Source organism: Cydia strobilella, chromosome 3 (genome assembly GCF_947568885.1).
Source record: "Cydia strobilella chromosome 3, ilCydStro3.1, whole genome shotgun sequence".
Lineage (NCBI taxonomy): Eukaryota > Metazoa > Arthropoda > Insecta > Lepidoptera > Tortricidae > Cydia > Cydia strobilella.
The window spans coordinates 19046674-19068525 of record NC_086043.1 but is presented as its reverse complement, the minus strand read 5'-3'; the positions used below and the strand labels follow the sequence as shown (position 1 = coordinate 19068525).

Below are 21852 nucleotides of genomic sequence, written 5' to 3'. Positions count from 1 at the left end.
CTACGCATAATCTCTGAACCGAAAAACAGCCTGTGAAATCGGGATGAAGTCATCCGCATTGCGTTGAGCTTTCGCGCAACCATTTCTCCGGGTGAAAGTTAACGCTTTAAGTATATGCATTGTACTTTTTTGTCACTGACTAAATCACGATCTTTATCGTAAATCTCAATTCTGACGTTTTGCCACGCCTACGTTATTCGAAAGTGAAATTATTTTTTGACATTGCGTAATTTGAAATCACGCTATATTGGATCATATTTGGAAGTCTGTCAGTCGAGCGATTTTTTTTATGTAAAGTTTGGTTGTCTGATGTTTCACCCCTAATGCGTTTAATGCGTTGATGCGTGCAGGTTACATTTATTTTGTTTAAATTCCTAAGGGTTAGGTGTTTAAGGATTGAAAATGTGTTTTTAAAGGCGACCGGCCTGGCCTAGTGGGTAGTGACCCTGCCTGTGAAGCCGATGGTCCTGGGTTCGAATCCCGGTAAGGGAATTTATTTGTGTGATGAGCACAGATATTTGCTCCTGAGTCATGGGTGTTTTCTATGTATTTAAGTATTTATATATTAAGCCTAAAGCCTCCTTGGGCTTACCGTGGGACTTAGTCAATCTGTGTAAGAATGTCCTATAATATTTATTTATTTAAAGGAAAAAAGTGGCAAAGAAGCTGATGAGCCATCTAATGGGAAGCGGTTATTTTCGCTCTTGGACACATGAAACTGTTCAATTTGTAAAGGAGAAAACAATCTTAACTATATAGCACTCTTTTTGACCCTGAAAATGATACGCAGTGGGTTTATGTCCTTTGACATTTCTTTGAAGGCAACGCCTGCTTTGCATGAAGATTAATAGCCGCAATTAAAACTGAATATATTCGACGAAATTAAAACTATATTTTATCTTGTGTTATCGACGATCGCGCCTTTATCACTTCCGTGCTCGTCTGTAATAAAATAACGACTTTATCTAAATTTTAATTGGTCGGTGAGGGTTATGTCATCGGAGTCGGCGTGTACTATTGGATTGGTTTCGGCACGTTGCGGGCATCTCCATCACGCACGTGAAAGTGCTCTTGTGCTCGCATCCGTACCCACCGTCCCGTCACTATCGACCGTGGCTGCCATTTATTAATATTAAACGAAAATTCGTTATCCAACTGGCCTTGAGCCGAGTTCCTTTCAGTTCTACTTAATGATGACAGTTGCTTGAAACGTGCCTGCTGTAATGGCACCAACTCATTGACCGTACGGGTGGTCACGGCGGCAGCAAGGCTCCGTCGGTAATGCCTCGCCAGCCATGATTTACTGTCACGGCTCCTGGATCATTAACGCTAAGGTGAGCTGCGCTTTCACGACGAACGCGTTGCCCAATCAAAACGAAATACTTATTTCATATCGATTTAAATAACTCATAAATGAAAACTTTCGAAAGAAAATTCGTCATGGCAAAGGTTTTGTAACAGCCGCATTGAAAGCGGCGGCTTCGTCGGCGGACGTCGAGAGTGCGCCGAGAGGTTGCGCAGCGCGTTACGAAGTTTTTATTGTCGGCCGCGCGCGAAATCACTTGAAAGTTGTATTGTCCTTGGATATTTCACTTCTTTATTTACTGTTCTGACACCCGAACCGAAGTTCATTCGCGGGTGACGCCAATTGTGCGCTTTGCCTGAGTCGATACTTGGCTCCCCTTCACTGCAATCATTATCTAGACTTCGTTGCGCGAGATGTGGCGAATGCTTTAGTAATAACGTCCCGTACAGCATCAACGCAACACCGTATCACACATCGATTATCACTGTAACGCCAGCTTTTCTATACAACTTTCTACTGTAATCGCACTCTCAAAGAAAGCAGTGAAAGTCCCTGTAAAGAACTTACCAAGGGACTATATGTTGTAAGGTAGGCGCGGTGCGCTGCCAGCGCCACGGCTCCCGCTCACGACACTTCACAAGGATACACACTGAATCCAGAATCCAGGGTTCACTATCACTGTAATCCGGGTGTTGCGACGCGGTGTGTGCGCGACGGCTCTGCGGGCCGCGGGCCGAGCGAGTGGCGGCGCCCGCGCCGTTGCGCCACACAGAAAGTAAAAGTGTCCGCGCCCCGCGCCGCATTTCTCCCACTTTCGCCTATGAATCACGGCGCCAAGGTCGATTCCCGTGCACCAGAACCATACGCTTCCCGTCTCGAGACCTGGTAGGGCTGGCAGCGACCTATATCAATTACAGGGTAGGTGTTATACACAGCCAATTAGGTACCTAATGTAGGTCAACCGGTATGGTAAAATTGGTTATTTTCATGACGTATTAACTAGGTACCCAGTCATTTGACGCAATCGACCAAGCCAAGCGCGTTGATTTTACTGCTGGGAATTTACACTATCCTTTTTATCGCAAGCTATTATTTTACCGTTGTTGTGGAGGTAGTATGTAATTTATTTTTACCGGTAGGTTGGGATCATTGGCCTCATAGATTTTATTTTCTGGGATTTTAGATACTCATTTAAGTATAATATAATGAGTACTTACGTATATAACTAATAGCATACATAAATAAGTATCATTATAACTATAATATTATGTCCTATAATATTTATTTATTTATGATTATAACTGTGCGTTTCCTTTCTTCGTATGCGAATTCAATATTTTGAAAAATTAAAAAAAAGAAATGAAATTATTTTCAAAATTGCTTTCTTGGGGTTAGATATGAGGGTATCACGTATCATTTGTGGTAAATTGTACAAAAAAAAATCGGCCATATCGTATCTGGAGGAGCCCAAACTTGGTATAGTTAATTGGTATATTTTAATTAAAAATTATTTTTGTTTGAATAAAAAAAATGGCACAATGTAATGTGATGTGGTATATTTTTAGGATTGCCTCAAAAAGCCCTTGCATTAGATACCACACACGATGATTAAAAAAAAAACCATACAAAAAAATGAGTCAGCACTCCCCTCCTAAGGGAAATTTTTATAGCAACTGCGGGTCAAAAATTTTGTTTTGACCTCTAATATGCGTGTACCAAACGGCTAAACTGTACATCAATTTGCGGTTTTTTTTGGCGTAAACCTTACACCCTTGGGTTGACTTGAAATTATATGTAGTTTTAGCGTTGAACGGTTCTACACAAGTGTTCTGTGATTTGGGTCAGCATTAACATGTATTTGTAGTAATTACCAGTGACGCTGTTGTTAATGCTCTGTGCTGCAAAAGTCGTTAAGCCAAATATGACTTTAGAGTTTTGAATGATTCACGGTTAGTTTCACTAGACTTATATTGACCGAGATATAGACCGTGATTACCTTTTGTATTATTCTGCGTCGAAATATCGGGAGCTCACAAATAATACAAAAGGTAATCACGGTCTATATCCCGGTCAATATAAGTCTAGTGAAATATGACTTTATTAATTTACCAGCTAGTTTACTTATAGCCTATATACATATCTCCACACGAATTTAACGAAAAAGGTGTGGCGCTATGGCGTCCGTTCATAAATTGGTATTTAAAATCACTCATTTGTCAGTGCCTCAGCACTCTTATTTCTCATGCACCCGACTTTCAAACTCTCTATGTTTAAGTGTCTTTCGGTTTGACTCGGGGTTGGGTAATAACTAGTTCGATTATTTATCAGTACAACCGCCGCGGACACTCGTGCCTGAGGATGGATTCCCAAAGAATCCGAAACATGTCGCCAAAAGCGACTAAAAATAATAGTGAGTAAAAACCGTACTGATAAATATTTTGAAATATGTCTCACGATAGTTTAAGTGCGACTAGTTCGATTGATAAAGATTTTACCATCATTTTTAATCTTGATTGGATTTAGTTGTTTAGCGATTTTTTAGTTTAAATCAGTACCGTAAAGATTCGAATACAGTAAAGATTCGAAGAATTTGTCGATTGAATTTCATTTCGATGATTTATTTATAACTTAGTCAAAACATCGATTTTAATCATGAGTGTGTCTCTGTTTGTATAACCCACCCAACAGTTCTGTCAGTGTGAGACTTAGGTGTGCAAAATGCAAATCCCGTGTGTTTTGACACAGATGTTCTTCAATTAGGGTGTCGGATATCTCACAAAGTAAACGTTTATAAATTAACGCAAGCGTAGGAGACAGCATTAATTGGTATCAAGTGAAACTAATTGCTTTTTGTTCATAATTCTCACAAGTAAATACCTATGTATGTAATTTCAAGGAGAAACTGAGCAATTGTCACGTTTTCTTTTATTAACACTTAACTGATTGTGATAAAACTATCACCTCTTCTTTTATTCTGTTTTTACGAGTATAAATCTACATAGAGTTAGACCAAGAAATGTCTGCAACGATTTTGATAGCACACGCAGTCAAAGTGTTATTTTAAGCGTCAAACTTCTATGAAATTAGTACGTATAAAATAAATAACACTTGCACCGCGTGTGCTATCAAATTCGTTGTAGACTTCTCTTGGTCTAACTTCTTTCTTTTCTGAAACTGTTGAATATTCACGTGTTATAAATACAAATATTTATACTTAAGCGCCCTCACCTAGCTAGGTTGTATTGTAAGGCATTACAATACAAATATAGTTTTTCTGGAAATTAGGAATTCATTTTACCCCCCAAAAGTTATGCCGTATTTACCTATGTTCAAGTTTAAATGACTCGAATTTTGGCAGAATTGTGTTAATTAAATTCTATATGCTACTTACCAAATTGTCAGTATTCACATAGCACTATAATTCATGCTTAATCTAGAGAGACATAAGGAACAACATATGCTGTTGGCTACTAAGAACCAAGTAGGTACCAAGGTACCAACAGATGAATAAGTATGTGATCCCGATAGGTCGCTATACGCGGTAGAGTGACATTGAAAGTTGGCATTATCTTACGTAACCGTAGAAACTGCCGGCGGAGGTATCGAATATCACACCCCGCACGTGGTATACCTATAGCTTTTATACATTGGGAGTATAGTATACTTGCCTGTGCTGTGGGCTTTTGATGAATCAGTTACGAGGATTCTTGGTTCATTATTAAGATTTGTAAGTGCCAAGAAACATTCATGAGTATAACCTAATAATAACTATGGGATTCCTTGTTTACTTCCTATACATAAATGTCACAAAAAATAAACAAGGCTTGCGGCCTATTTCACTAGTCACTACACTGACAATAAAATTTCCTGTCAATATTTACTTGTTAGACCATCATTGTACAGCGGACTGTCAGTCATCAGGTGTCAATTTTCACCGTGTTAAAACAGGGGCCTGGAATAGAGGGATAAAGATAAAGATCAATTATTTGCATTAAAAATTACCAGGTACAAGGTGTTAATAATACTAGGTTTACATGATTAACCTCATTTGGTATGCAAAAAGGTAACTAAAAACTAATATTCTTATAAACTAAATAGAACATAAAAAAAAATATGGTTCTTATTATCTACCTACTCAATAGATAGATAAATGTAACCCCACAACATGTATGATATTGCTAATTAATTTAACCCGTGTCAAAAAATTCACTCACACTATAAAAGTTCTTAAAGGGGCCCACTGACTATCAGTCCGCCGGACGATATCGGCCTGTCAGTTGTTCGGAACTGTCAAATTTTTGTTCAAACTGACAGGCCGATATCGTCCGGCGCACTGATAGTCAGTGGGCCCCTTCGGCCATTCATGTATTTTTTTTTAAATGAAATAATATTCATTGTGCGGAATTCGATAGGTTTTCTGTTATATATTTTTACACTAATAACTAGACAACTTTTATTGTGTTTTGCCAAGCGAGAAGGGGCATCAGGTAGTAGTCCGTCTGGGTCTCGGCAAGAACTAGGATGATTGTCACACGATTTTTAAACATATGGACTTTTAACTTGTAAACATGGATTAGGGGAAAGAAAGATTAAATTTAATACAAGTCATATAATAAACACACACAATGAAAGTTGGAGACTAGGTTAATTTAATCAAATAGCACTCATATAAGGAGGACAATCGTGTCTTTCTCCGTATCAAACAATGTAGATTGTCTGGCAATCCTATATTTTAATTCGGCGACCAAATTAGGTGAACGACTCAGTGTAATACATAATATACATATACACCCTAAGTCTGAGCGAAAGAAAGTGGCTATATCTATTACCTGTGTTATATATCCTCTTATTTGATTGTTTACAACAGACAACAGCCATCACAATGTTGGATGGCTGCCAGGTTTGAATCCATAATGAGGCTTAGTCAGGCCTGCTTACTATTACTACAATCTCTATAATAGAAATCTATGACAGGGTAATATAAAATGGGGTGTTATTTAATTGATCTGCAAAATATTCCTATTTTGATGAACGAAAATATATATTTGGTCAGCCAAAATGGGTATTTGATCAGCAACTTAAGGTTAGCAAGTATTTTAAAATCAGTTCGCAATTAATGTCATAATGAGCTGCTCTAAATTTATTTGGTTGGCAAATTAATTATTTGATCGGCAGTAAGCGATCCACCATTAATCAAATTTTGTTAAGCAGTCAGTGGGTAAGCGGATTATTTCATTTTGGATTACAATTTAACTGATCCGCAAAAAATAGTTCTAACCTAACCTAACCCATATTTCTAGTAGCAGTTGGTTTCTGTAAAGGTCGCAGTTCTAACCTAACCTAACCCACTTTTCTAGTAGCAGTTTGTTTCTGTAAATATCGCAGTTCTAACCTAACCCACTTTTCTAGTAGCAGTTGTTTTCTGTGAAGGTCGCAGTTCTAACCTAACCTAATCCACTTTTTTAGTAACTAATATCTTCCATTTTACATCTATAATACTCTCAAAGTACCAAAACGGATAAATATCACAACAAATATGTTAGAACACCGCAATGTGACTGCTAATAATAATCAAATGAAATGCAGGCACACGATTCCGTTCCGCCTGATGAACCCTGCCGATTTTTCAAATCCAACGCAACCCATCTTATTATATCAGATTACCATTTGTTTAATATGCATACGTCTCAATTAAACTGCCAACCAATTTTTAAATCTTGCTGACCAAATAATAATTTTGCAGCTCAACTATTTATTAAGCAGATGGATATTGGTTTATAATGTTGACCGTTTGTGAATTATTTGCTGAACAAGAGTTGCAGCTCGATTTTTAATTATTGCCGGCAACATATTTGTATGCTGCCCCAATGATTTAATGGCTATTTTTTTTGCAGATCAGTTTTACAAATGGCTGATCATTTAATTCTTCTAATCTTTGAAATTCTGCGCAAATATACAGGTTTCTTCGCGATGTTTTCCTTTACCGAAAAGCTAAAATATCAAAAAATTCGTTAAAATAAACTCACTTTTATGAGCCAGAATTCAAACCTACGAAAACTCGGATTGAAAGTCAGTTGACTGAACTACTCGACTACCATCCAGTAACCGGACCACGATGATAAATTTATTGTAAAATGGGCATACGTATAAATATGAATATATTGCACATTTACCATTTATAATTTTTTACCAAATATTGACCAACAATATGACTTAACAAAATATTCTAAAATCTTTTCTCCTCACTATTTATTTCTTTGTAGTTTTACATGTATGTAAATGTATATTTATTGGTGCAATAAAGAATATTTACTTATACCTACGTCTAATTACTGAAAATGATTACTCCAATTTAGAGTACGGGATCACTGGGCTACGAAATTTAGAGCTACTTCTGATAACCCGCGCGACCTCTCGCTTGACTCTTTCTTTCTGAATGTGGGTAACCCAATTTGGTTGGACGGATGTGTAAACAAACAAATCCGAGAAATTGCGGCAACTTTTATAAACAAAGATCATGTAATGTGATGAAATAATCGCTTCGAGAGCCCTCCAATATAAGACTAATATTCTGTGAATAGTTAGCATGGCAACATACTCCAATACTTATTTAAAAACTAATAGTTTAATACCGTTCGAAAAATGATGGTAAAATATTGTATAATCCGAAAAAAAGTTACATCGAAAAATGTGATAATGTGTTAATAGTTAGCGCAACTCAAATTGGAAAAGGAAACTACCTAGACTAATATCCACCATCTGTCTTCAACGAGTACTGAGATACTTCGGTCACATAGCTCGCAGAGACCCTGACAACTTGGAGAGACTTGTAGTGATGGGAAAGGTGGACGGCAGACAGCCTAGAAGACCAAGTCCAACGAGATGGTGTGACCAAATATCCGCCCAGAGTGACATCACACTAAGCAACGCTTTCCACAAAGCGGAGAAGTGGAGAAAAACCATAAGGAAAATTTGTATGCGGAGTCACGATCCTCAGCAGTGAGGGACCGACTTAGAAGAAGAGAGTGTGAATAGTAGGTATGATGAATTATTAGATGTAAGAAATATATTAGCGTTAGTCCAAGATAATTCCGCAACGGTTTTGATAGCACACGTAGTGCAAGTGTTATTTTAAACGTCAAATTTCTATGAAATAACACTTGCACTGCGTGTGTTATCATAATCGTTGCAGACTTATCTTGGTCTTACTCTATAACGTTAGATTTTGACGTAGCCTAAACACACTTATCGTCTAGTATTTTCACACGGAATTTTCTTTTTAGTTAAGAAGGAAAAAAAAGAAATACCCATTAATCATTTATCATGATTTCTACTTGACAGTCAAATACGGTACGGTTTTTAAGTACCTACTTAGACAAAACCGCATTATAATGAGCCATATATTTATAGATACAACAGACATCAAATACTATAAATTATACTAGATTGAATAGAAACTGAATTACGTTTATCGTGGACACTCGATAGATAGCGCAAAGAAAACTGTGTCACAACCTTCAGCGGTTACGACACGCCGATAACCCGGCACGGGAGCCAGCTATCACTGACGAGATTCGGGAGTTGTGCAACCGGAACGCTATAACTGGTGCTAATTGGGTACGTACTAAAAGTTATTAATGTGGGAAGCTGTTGGTACAAGAGCCATCTTCGTTTGACCCTGAGGGGCGCAACCAATACCTGTGTCCAAAGATAGATCAACTCCGTAATAGATGGATACAGTCTAAGGAAAAAACGTGCCTCGAAAATCACGAAAATTTGATTCTCGATCAGATGGCGCCACTAGTTTTGGCCTACTCTTGTATAGAGGGCGTTGACGGTTTTGCTTGTTATTTATAATTTTAACGCATATCAGTGAAAGAACATGGGTCAAATCATACAAAAATAATTATTGCAAATAAAAAATCATTTATCCATATTTAAATACATTTTAACGTATTTTATGGATGTAATTAATCCGATTAATGGATGTAATTAATCCGAAATAAAAGCTTTTTAATTTTAATTTTAATTTTATTTTTTTTTATTTATTTATAAATCTTCATTTTTAGTTTTAAAGTATGTCAATAGATGGCAGTGAATTTATAGTGGTTACAAAATTTACTATGACAGTACCTCTCTCTTATCTCTCGCTCTATCTTATTATATCCTCTTTGCTGTGTCCCATAGCTTTTTTTATTTCTGTTGCCGCTATAACAACAAATACTAAAAACAGAATAAAATTAATATTTAAGTGGGGCTCCCATACAACAAACGTAATTTTTTTTGCCGTTTTTTTTGCATAATGGTACGGAACCCTTAGTGCGCGAGTCAGACTCGAACTTGGCCGGTTTTTTACTTTTCGTTTGGCGTTTGTTGATGTACGATTGACATCTTGGCTAAGCCCCGCGATATATCTGACCTGCTAGCATGAGTTACGTTCTCGCGCGCCTCCACTCCATACATCTAGCGCGACTTCAAGTATGGACTCGCGCGCGAGAACGCACTCGTAACTTATGCTAGACCGCTTGAGCACCACAACATTGCCAAGTGAATAACTTCCACCTTGTTCTATTTATTGGTCTTGACTTAAACATTAATTTAATGTTTCAAGTTTTATTGTTATTGTATTACTCAGAAATAAACCTCGAGAGGTTATGTTACGGGTGTTAAAGAAGCTATAAAATTGCAAGCCATGTCAGATTCAATAAGTAGGTTGAATTAAGATAGTATATTATTTTATCGGATAAGTAACTACTACAATATATACTATAAATTGATTATGCTTAGGTCTTTATGTTTAGGTCTTAAAGTGAATTTTATGTACCTACCTATAGATATTATTTTATTCAAATACTTAATTATGTCAGTTATATATACGTAATTATCAACGGTTTTTTACAGACTTTTCAGAGTAGGAATTGTGTTTTTTTTTTATACTACGTCCGTGGCAAACAAGCATACGGCCCGCCTGATGTTAAGCACTTAAGCAGTCTCCGTAGCTATGTACGCCTGCAACTCCAGAGGAGTTACATGCGCGTTGCCGACCCTAACACTCCGCACCCTCGTTGAGCTCTGGCAACCTTACTCACCGGCAGGAACACAACACTATGAGTAGGGTCTAGTGTTATTTGGCTGTGGTTTTCTGTAAGGTGGAGGTACTTCCCCAGTTGGGCTCTGCTCTAGATCTGGAAATCTGGAATGGCATTCGCTGTGCTGTGCCCTACCACACAAAGCGAGATGACATTCACAGTGCCCATACCTCTTTTGAACGTAGTTTAAGGACATACCCGTGTGTTTTCCGTTGTTCTGGTTCTAATACCGATATGTATTTTGTATACCTAGTAATCGTCCTAAATCTAAATCTAAGGCGTCGTCAGGTTTTATTTATTTGTTTAATTTAATGTAAACAATATACATTGTGTCAATTAGTAACCGCATCTTTCCAAAACCGTCCTTATTCCCTGTGTTGTTGGTACCATGTTGAAATTTAAATAAATTGCAAGCAAGATATCCTCTTTGAGACGCTTGTAGGTAATTATGAATTAAAACAGGTCCTATCAGATAGATACTAAAGCTTGTTTTTGAAAAGTTTTTTTAAGCAAGTCCTGACGAAACGTACACAACATAAAATGCCTAATGTTTTTCGTTTTGTGGCCTTATGTATCTGTGAACTTGTTGTACGTATCAAAATATAGCTGCAAAAACGAATGGTTTACGTCTATTCACGCCTATTATCCTCTAAGGCATTTTCACGTGTTCAGTTCAGTTCAGGACAAAATTACTTTGTTATTCAGAAAGTTGCTATGGTTCCCAGAAATTGACATTGATAATTTTCAAGTGCAGCTATTTCTCATTACTTAGTTCCTATTGTATTCCACTATTTCCACTGCTCGGCAAATGCTTCCCCTCTTGCAGCAGTGTACAGATGCAGAGTAATATTCTTCCTTTGTGGTTAGCCTCTTGCGGTTTGTCATGGTGCATCAGGCAGGCAGGCATACGCAAAATAGTACAGGTGCCTTTCTTACGACATAATTTGCTAGTTGGGAGTTGATCGAGGATGGACTTTGTGTAGACGAACGCATTTCAGCCAAAAATTGGATACTTTTACCTAAAAATACTTTTAATCTTCATTCACAGTACGCAAAATGTTCCCGAGATGTTATAAAGCCCATTTTCGACCCACTGTATCGCGTGAGAATGAAGAGGCCTTTGCTCAGCAGTAGGTGGAAATAAGCCGATATTGATATTGATTAATATTGTGACTAGAGTTTGCCGCAAATGGTGTGATAAATGCTCGTAATTAAAGGTATATAGGATTTATACTACATATACTTTATAAGTAATATAAGTATTCGTAGTTATGGTAGTAAACAGTTAATTTATTATCATTAATTATAAAAAAAATACGCCTATGTAATTAACTATATAGTAGATGATGAATAAGGTGGTTCGATTTTCATACAAAATTCAATCTGCTTTAATTAAGGCACTACACACTATTACTACACAAATATTTGCTCATTTATCTACTTTCGAATATTCGTTTGCGCTAAATTAATAGAAAAACTTTGTTTCATACAGAAATCATACATAAATCAACGTAATTTTTTCATCAATTTTACGTATGTGTGTGTCACAAATGTCGTGTACAAATACGTTGCGTGCGGCGTTGCCACTCTATGACGTTGGCGACGTTGCCTGGCCGACCTGGCAGGATTTGCAGTGCCGTCATGTTTAGTGCATTATTATTTGACAGTGTTGACACTGACACATAGGGTCATGTTTATTGTGACATCAATTTGTTTGTATAAATTGAAAATGATAGCAACGTCTAAATCAAGTTACAAAAATCATCGGTGTTCTAGTCCGCGAAAATCCAGAAAAATTCAGACTCAACTGAAGCGGAATTCATGATGGTGAAGTTTCGTAAGGTAGGTACAGTTTCATTCCTTCATTGTACATTGTAATTTTCTCGTGCCGATCTTTTTAGAAAATAATTCTCACTTCTTCCGTAATGGTAGATATAAGCAGTGAACAATACCTATATAATGTAATTATTACTGTTTTGGTTGCCGAATAGTCAATGTGTCACTAACTCTAGGTTTTTTTAGGTATTGTGCAAAATGAAGAGGCATTCTTGGAAATATAATGTTTTCCTTCATTAGCCAGAAAAAATCAGGACATCCTCACTGCAATAAAGTAAAATAAAACATTTCCTGGGGATGAAAATTATGGAATTTTGTCTATGAATGAAAAACACAATTATTACTAGGTAAGTAAATGATAACTTTATTAGAATCCATATTGTTGCATCATCTTTCTTCCTATAACATTAGAGATTTTGTGCTATCATGATATTATTTTTCTTTCAGGTACAGGGACAACTACGGATAACAAATATGAAAAAATGTTATTTCATTTGTTGTGTGAATCCATCTACACCAACAAGACATCCACTGCTGGACATAGGCCTCTCCAGGGATCTCCACAACGACTGGTCTTGCAAGACCGGCCAAAATATCGAGAAATAAATAATATAAATAAACATGATAAATATCCCGTTTTCTATAATAGTTATAATTAGAAGGCCATGCAATGTTGTTACTCACTGTACCTACTTGAATCAAAAAAAAATATATATAAAAAGTTTTAACTTTATTTTACAATTACTACTTTATTATTAGTACATTACGATACAAGTGCGAAAAGTAGGAAATTGGCAACGAGTGGCGATAAATTGAAACACGACCGAAGGAAGTGTTTTAATCGACACGAGTTGCGAATTACCTTTTCGCACGTGTATTGTACAACGTTTTACAGTACATAATTATGGCCCTTTACATTTTCGACATATGCACGTAACTAATTACCGCACTAGGGCGGTAACGTATATGTAGCACCATATGTACTAAAAAGTATTTTACAGTACATATGGTGCAACTTTCTCGCCCTAGTGCGTAAAGAGCACTTTTCATGCATATGTCGAAAGTTTAAAGGGCCATATGTACTGTAAAACGTTGTACGATACACGTGCGAATAGGTAATTCGCAACTCGTGTCGATTTAAAACACTCTCTGCGGTCGTGTTTTAATCTGTCGCCACTCGTTTCGAATTTTCTCTTTTCCGCTCTTGTATCGTAAATAACTATTTCAAACTGCAAGGGTACGATGATAGATCTCAATTCAATATAATTTTGCAACATTTGGCATTATTAGGTTATAAATTGTATGGAGATGAAATCTATCATCGTACCCTTCCAGTTTGAAAAATACTATAGAGGCTGGGCAGTAAGGGATTGCTTTACTTGTAGAACTATATTTGGCGCTTTAAAAAAAACTGATACCTGACACTTACAAACCTGGACTTCCTTGGGCTAGTGCTACTAAGAATCGTCAGTATTCTCCATCCTTTCTGAGTTGGAAGAACCCAAAAAGGTGAGATTTGTGAAAGTCAGGTTTTCAATATATGTGGGCGTTTTCAACCAAACGGGTACCTACTTATTGTTGTCATATTTCCATAAAGCTTCAAAATGAAATCAACCTAATCGACAACCGACAATGTGGTACCTTTTAGTTCAAAACGTCACATATTTTTATAAAACGTTATAAACTAATTTATTAATAATACTGAATATCTGGGAGAATAAGAAAACATAAGTAAAAACTCAAAAATGCTCGTTTTCCCAGAGATAAGACCTAGCTAGATCGAACCCCTTACAGCAAATTTCATCGAAATAGTTAGAGCCGTTTCCGATATCACTGAAATATATTTCGGTTATATCGGAATCGGACAAGAATTCGAAGAATAAAAGGTATAAGAAACGTAAGATAACACAAAAAGGACAAAAAAAAGTACCCCTGACCTGACGTACCAGTCTCGAACCCGAATCCTCTTGCACGTATTTCCACGAACATACCGCAACGCCATTGCAGCATACTTACACTGCATGAAATTGTCTACTACAAGCATCACGGAAACACTGTTTGCATGTGTTAGTAATAGTAGGAAATAGCATGACAGAAACACTCTGTCGACTTTAAAAGTGTTTTTTGCACTAATGAAGTATTCAATGTTTATTATAATAGTTCAATATTTATGTAAAGAGTGCGCTAAACATACTTTTAAGTATACAGATACCAACACTATTCCACAAAAAAATAAAACCTGAAAATTTGCGAAAGTGACGCCATCTAGCGGGGTTTAAGCTTTGGGTAACCTAGTCGAACCACCTGTATATTTCACGCAAAACTGAGTATATATTCTAATAGTGCCGGATCCGTCATTAGAAAAATATAACCCCATCTTTTATTTCATATTGACAGAGATTCTATTCTACGAAAATAGTAGGTTGTGTCACAAGGGAGCAAAATGACATATTTACGGTGAGGGTGTACGATTGAATCCTAAACGAAGCGAAGTATTCTATAACCTCGTAAGCATTACAATGCACACCCTGTTTCAATCTAATTCGAACCTTTTAAAAACTAACTTAAGGTAGCATTTCTTTTGTTTCATTGTTTTCTAAAGCAAACGAAAGTCACCCTAATCTACTATGCAACAAGGTTCAAATTAAAAACAGGGAAACTTTGTATGGTGGGCCTTACGAGGATAATAGAATCCCGAGAGTAGCGACGTAGCTAGTAGTGAGGGATTCAAGTGTGTTACGCCCAAGATGGAAATAGTTTTGCTACCATGTGACACATATTGCTTTTCACATCACCTATGAGGTAATTATAATGTTTAAAAATATCATTTAAGCTAAAAAAATAATGCGCAAAAAAATGTAAAAATAGTGTCCTAGAACAGAAAAGTGTTACTCCTAGCAGGGAAGAAAAAGCCCTTTTTCGAATTTGTGATGTGAAAAGATATTTTCATGCCATTGTTCGATTTCATGCGTCAAAAATACAATACATTTCAAAATCGAAATGAGTAGGTATCATAATGAAACCTCACATCAAATAATCTTAAATCTGCCAAGCAGCTACAAAAATATGTATTTAGGTATATAGGTATATTAATGAACTAATATATTCCCTTTTAATTGAATAAAATTATCTTCCTTTCTGCGTCAGTCCGGTAAAACTAAAAACATATAAAACATATGCAAATCCAACAATTCTCAATAAAAACAAATATGGATTTCTATGATTATGGTTGCCAATTAGCATTCAATTTGCTTCAAATAGTATTTTAAAATTGTAATACTGGTATTTGTAATGACTTAATTAAAGAACCCAATGCCGTGCCCTGTTCGAGTCTGTATAATGTGGTCACACATATAAAAACTCCTTTTTATTAAGGTGATTATTTGGAAAACGAAGCTTAACTGTTATAATGTAAGATTCAAATTTAAGGACTTAGAAATGGTTCTTGACGCATGTAGGGGCGCCATTCATTTATTACGCAAGACGTTTTTTGCCAATTTTTAGACCCCCTCCCACCCCTATGTAAGAAAAAATAATAATAGGCCGACCCCCTCCCCCTGTATTTCGTTAGAATTATACTTAACTTCATATTTAATAGAAATTAGAAAAAAATCTAATTTCCCTCCCACCCCCTTGTAAGAAAAAATAAAACATGTTCGACCCCCCTCCCCTAAATCGTCTTACGTAATAAATGAATGGCGCCTAGGCTCCTTATATTTATATTAGAAAGGACTACTTATATCAATAACGGGTGGCAATGGCAGTTGGATATCGGAAGGAACAGCGTGGGAGGGGTCGACAATGCCTTCTCTTTTTAACACCTTTTATTAGAAAGGGTGAAAAGGACTTGCGCTTATTTTACAAGTTACAAGCGTTTGAGAAAAAGCCTGATCCAAATTAGTAGTTAATCAGTGAATAAAGAGGTAAGCCAGGTTGGCTACTTGATGAGGAAATCTTTAGGGAAGGTGATTATTCAGAAATGGCCGCGTTTTGGCTGTTATGATTTTAGGTCCAGGACCCAGGATGACAATTAAATAAAGAGATTCACTTTTATGAATATTTTTATAAATAAAGAGATAGGTACTCTTTTTTGTACAACTCGAAATAAAAGAATAAAGAATATACAACAAATTTAAGTTGAATGTACCAACTTATGTATGTATGTATGTATGTATGTATGTATGTATGTATATACATTATTGTATATAGAAATAAAAACACGAAAAACACAGTCACAGAGTAAATTAAATACAACAAAGGCGAACTTATCCCTGTATGGGATCTCTTCCAGTTAACCTTTGAGGAAATAAGTTGAACAGAAAGTAACGACGAATGACACAAAAACAACAGTGTACAATCACTAAAATTAAACATAAATAAAAATATACCTATTAATAAAATAATGCATATATACATAAATAAATATACCCTAAATAAAAAATACTCAATATGTAATATAAATAAATAGATATGAATTCAAACTACAAAAATAAAGGCAATTAAAGAAGTAATCTGTACTAATCGAGAAAAACAAAATTACCTAACTATCGGAAAGCTACAATCTTTTAAACCTACTTACTAATTTAGTTTCTACTTAGTTACTAATTTAATTTAATTTCAAACACAATGTAATATTGTTTCTGAAAAATAAATGAATGAATCAATGAACAGGCAGTCTTTACAATTTGACAGAAGCGCCAAAAAAGGTGATATTTTGATTCATTCTAACCTTTGCGCGCCAAAAAAGGTGATATTTTGATTCATTCTAACCTGAACATTAAACAGCCATTTTAGTTATTTAAAAGCGTCGACAATGTCATAGAAGACATTTGTCATAAGTCATAACAACAATGAGTAGGATGCGATTATCTGCTGCTGAGTCACGTTCAAAGAGCAATGAGAGTCATCGTAGGCACAAACACCTGACATTTGATGATGAAACCAAAAGAAAAAGGCCTCTTTTTCCTCCCCCCCTTTTTCTTTTATTCCTATTTGATATTTAGTAAGGTCGGCGCACCCACCTTGACAATTTTCTGTTGGGCCCTATGGTTGACTGGTACAGAATGCCATGAGGCATTTAGTAAGTAATGTACCTTTTTTATGTGCAATAAAGTTTACAGTAATGAATAAGGTCCATATGTTCGTTCTTGCCAATTAGAATCTGGAAAATTAATTTCAATTGTAAAAATTGGTCCTGATTTTTATGACGATTAAAAATGTCAACCTACACTCGTTTAGAATTAGAGGGAGTGAACTGATAGCTTTGAGAAAATTCTTTTTTACTCAAGCTTTTTGTAATGTAAAAATACGATTTTTTTAAATTAGAGGATGACATAGATTTAACAATTTGTACTGGTTTTGATACGACCTTGTTATTCGTTTTGGTGATTGGCGCGCATCTCACGCACGACTTTCACTTAATTTCTCGAGCACCAATCAGCGTCAGCGAATTTCAAGGTCGAATTAAAAGAACATCAAAACCATAACAATTTGTTCAATCAGAATCGGGCTCTAGGATTTCTTATGTACGAGTTAGTAGTTTAAGTGATGTGATTAGGTACCTAGGTCTAAATGATATGGGATAATATTTACCAAAATACCAGTTAATTATTGAAAAGTTAGGTTTCTCAAAATAATAGAATCAAGCGCAAATTTCGCCTTCAACGGCTCAAACCTCAAACCATCCTTTCATCTCATCCTTTACGCTAATTTAAGCCGATACTTATATGATATTGTTAATTAAAAGTTTTTTCGCACATGTACTAGAAGAGTTCCATATTCAAATCCGGAAACGTAGTAACTGTACGTGAAGAAAATATGCAGATACGACGTTCTTCTCTGGACGGTCGAGCAGGAAGCGAGCCGATTCACTGTCGTGAATTTCATTCTCGCTGCGTCCGTCAGTCGCGACGATGAGGATTGGCTCCTAGTAGTTCTATAAACAACTATAATATTGTTTTTACTGAGTTCTATGAGGTCATAATTAAATTAACATTATTGTAGAAAAATGCCATTAGAATTATATTTTGTTTTTAATTACATAAACAAACAATATTTACTATTTATTGACTTCATTCGTTTTTACCTTACTGGAAGAAATCTGTAATCACTGATTTTGAGACATAATACGTGCGCTCAATCATCGCTACATTAACTAATTCTAATAAAACAAACACCTCGATATTTTTCGTTTGGAAATAAAACTGACCAATTACCGTATAATCATGAAAATTACGACGTAACAATTGACCACAAGTTTTTCCTAAAAAAATGATATGCAATCAATTCCTAACCGCATAAGGAACAATGGGCTAGACAAGTAAAAAGAAATCAAAAATAATAACTAGTGACCAATTCACATCGCGCGTTGTAGGCGGCGTCAAACCAAGGTCGTTGTGGTGATCTCACTGATTTTTTTCTACAAGTTAACCGACTGGTTTAAGAAGATTGTATGTTATGGGAATTAGAAGGGGCCTGGGAAAAGTGCGGGTGATTTAAAATGGTCGCATTATGATGGCCGCATGCCGTCTATTGTGACCAGACCTTGTACTACCAATGCTTAGCAAGCGTTTGTATCAAAACCGGTATAAGTGTAACTCTGACTATGCATTGATTGTTTCTTCAGTAGGTTCTACTCATACGTGTTTGTTATACTCTTGTGCGGAATACGGGATCAGCCATGTTTAAAATTCGTTTGTTTTTTGTGGCGGTTTTTTCGAGTCGGGTTTTCGCGGGCACCATTTTTCACAAGGCGCCCCGTGGGAGCTGTTTCGCGCCATTCTTATTTTGACATATTTGACAACTGCGTTGGTTTTCTTTGCAGTATCACAGTATATTTAAGCAGGCAGGAGCGGGGGGCCTAGCCAAGATGATGATCTTTGATAGAAAACGTCAATCGAAACAAATAATGTACATATAAAAATAGTAACGTGACTTTTCTTAGTATCTGCCACCCGATACATTTTTTCTTAACGATTGACGTCGTGGCTAGGTCCCCTGGTGAGATACAAAGTTAAACGATAATCCTTGGTTTGTGATTGATACATAATTATCTATGTATGTCTCCGCTTGACGGGTTTTTAAGAGATTAGTATGTCATTTACGGTATAACATCTTGCTTAGTGAAACAAGAAGTGCCGAGTTGCTATCTTGCCATTGCCACTACATATTCATTACGAATGCGCTTAGAAAGAATCTTGTTAGTTCACTTAGTTCTTCATATGTTTATTCATTCACCGTTCCACACAACATACATCATTATTTATGTATAGCGTACAAATAAATAAAAACCAAGAACAGCAGGCTAATTGTAAGTTACTGTTATCGATGTCTATTTGATTTCTTGTTGGTGATTACAATCAGTAATATTAGATTGTGTAAAATTGGATAAAAAATTATGGTTTTTAGACTGTTTTAGTCCATAATATGTTGACTTTGTCATCCCTTCTTATTTCAAGTTATCTAATTATCAGTAACACTGTGTCTTACGTAAGCGAACAACTCGCGAACGCGAAGCAAAGCGGCGCGGCGCGGCGGGCTCACGGCGTTAGCAACGAGATCGCCCAGGTGCACTGCCTTATGGGAATATAGTTCAGATCCGGAAACCGCTTTCAACTTTAAGTATGTTATTTGGCATAGTATTGGGTTTACAAAACTGCCGGGAGACAGTGGCGCCGGCCATCTACTTCAGCGGAATGACGTCATCAAAATGACTCCCGCCTCGTTGCGAATATTGCGTATTGCACCCAAACTATACATTGCACATACACATGTGGGATATTAAACGAAAGCCAGTTAAATATTATATATTTCATTTCAACACTATGTACTAAAATATACAATATTTAAAGAGAAATTTAAAAAGAAATCAAAATAATGTAAAAAAAAACGATTATTTGGGTTTTACAACCAAACAAAAAGTCGGACGTTAAAGCAATGTACTACAACATTAAAGCTGATGTCTCAAGCCATACACTGATATCAAAAAAATCGAAATCAGCCCAGAAATGTGAAAATTGAGCATCAAAATGTAGGTATTTGCTAGAACAAATGCATTAAAGTTAAAAAAATCGAAATTGGTCATTTTCAGGATAATCCGCATAAGCTTCTAGTATGTTATTAGATAGCAATATAAAAAGTATCATAAAACTGCTGGGAGACAATCTCTATAGTGCCTGAGTAACAAAAACTGGCGTCATACATGTAACCACTACCGAAATTTGCAAAATCTAAATTATAACTATACCATGAGTCATACATACACGTGTGCTATATCAAACGAAAGGTTATTAAATAAATTATGATTCGCTAATACATTATTTATAAAAACAATGAATAGTTTAGGAGCTACAAACAAAGAAAAACCACTTTTTATGAGAAAAGTTCGTGTATATATATTTTATATGTCAACTAAAAACGTTATAACAATATTGCGTATAATATAATAGAAACCAGTTATTCAGTTATACGTCACAGCTAAAATTTTTTATTTCCGACAAAAACTGTGGAAGTTGTACAACAAAAACTAAAGCGCGCCAACAATTATACCTTAATGCGGTCATAATATACAAAGAATAGTCCTAACTATCGGGAATTAAATGAAATAGCATTACATAAAACACATGAAAAGGATATTTTGGAGTGGAATCATAATTTATAAATTGAATTTGCTTGATAAATAAGCAAAACAACGGTTTCTTTTCGTACCTAATCTCCTCCTTTGAAAGTTGGTTAAGATTTAAGTTTTGTGCACCTGGGCTACAAAGGCGAATGAATTGACGCCTCATTTATGAAAATCAGTTCAGTATTAGTTCCATGTAAACAATACATCACACGTAGACAGCAAATGCTGCCTATTTCTATTGTCTGGGAGAGGACACTGACTTCTGTAACACAGGTTTTTTACCTACTTCAGAAGTCAGGGACACTTCAACACCTATTTTGTACTTGCTTCTGTCATTTTTTTTTCAAATTCAATTTATAAACTATGATTCCACTCCAAAATGTCGTTTTCATGTATTTTATGTAATGTTCTTTCATTTAATACCCGATTATTAGGACTATTCTTTGTATTAATATGAGCGCATTAAGGTGGAATTGTTGGCGCGGTTTAGTTTTTTTGGTACAACTTCCACAGTTTTTATCAGAAATTAAAAATTTAAGCGGTGACGTATAACTGAATAACTGGTTTCTTTTATATTATACGCAACATTGTTATAACGTTTTTAGTTGAGTTATAAAATATATATACATGAACTTTTTTCATAAAAAGTGTTTTTTCTTTGTTTGTAGCTCTTAAAATACATTGTTTTTATAAATAATGTATTAGCGAATCATAATATATTTAATAACCTTTCGTTTGATATAGCACACGTTCGTATGACTCACGGTAAAGTTATAATTTAGATTTTGCAAATTTCGGTAGTGGTTACATGTATGACGCCATTTTTTGTCACTCAGGCATTATAGAGATTGTCTTCCAGTAGTTTTATGGTACTTTTTATATTGCTAATAACATACTAGAAGCTTATGCGGATTTTTTTTATACCACGTCAGTGGCAATCAAGCATACGGCCCGCCTGATGGTAAGTAGTTACCGTAGCCTATGGATGCCTGCAACAC

The 21852-nt window shown here is 35.8% G+C and overlaps 1 protein-coding gene across 1 annotated transcript in view; it reads right to left on the bottom strand.

The window, feature by feature from the left end:
* Positions 1–2124, bottom strand: part of LOC134756046 (transcription factor Ken) — a 40015-nt gene extending 37891 nt beyond the window's left edge. Inside the window, exon 1 of the mRNA XM_063692828.1 lies at positions 1874–2124. Within this exon, the coding sequence (XP_063548898.1) occupies positions 1874–2109 (236 nt within the window). The 5' untranslated portion in view covers positions 2110–2124. The remainder of the gene's footprint in view (positions 1–1873) is intronic.
* Positions 2125–21852: the final 19728 nt, after the last annotated feature.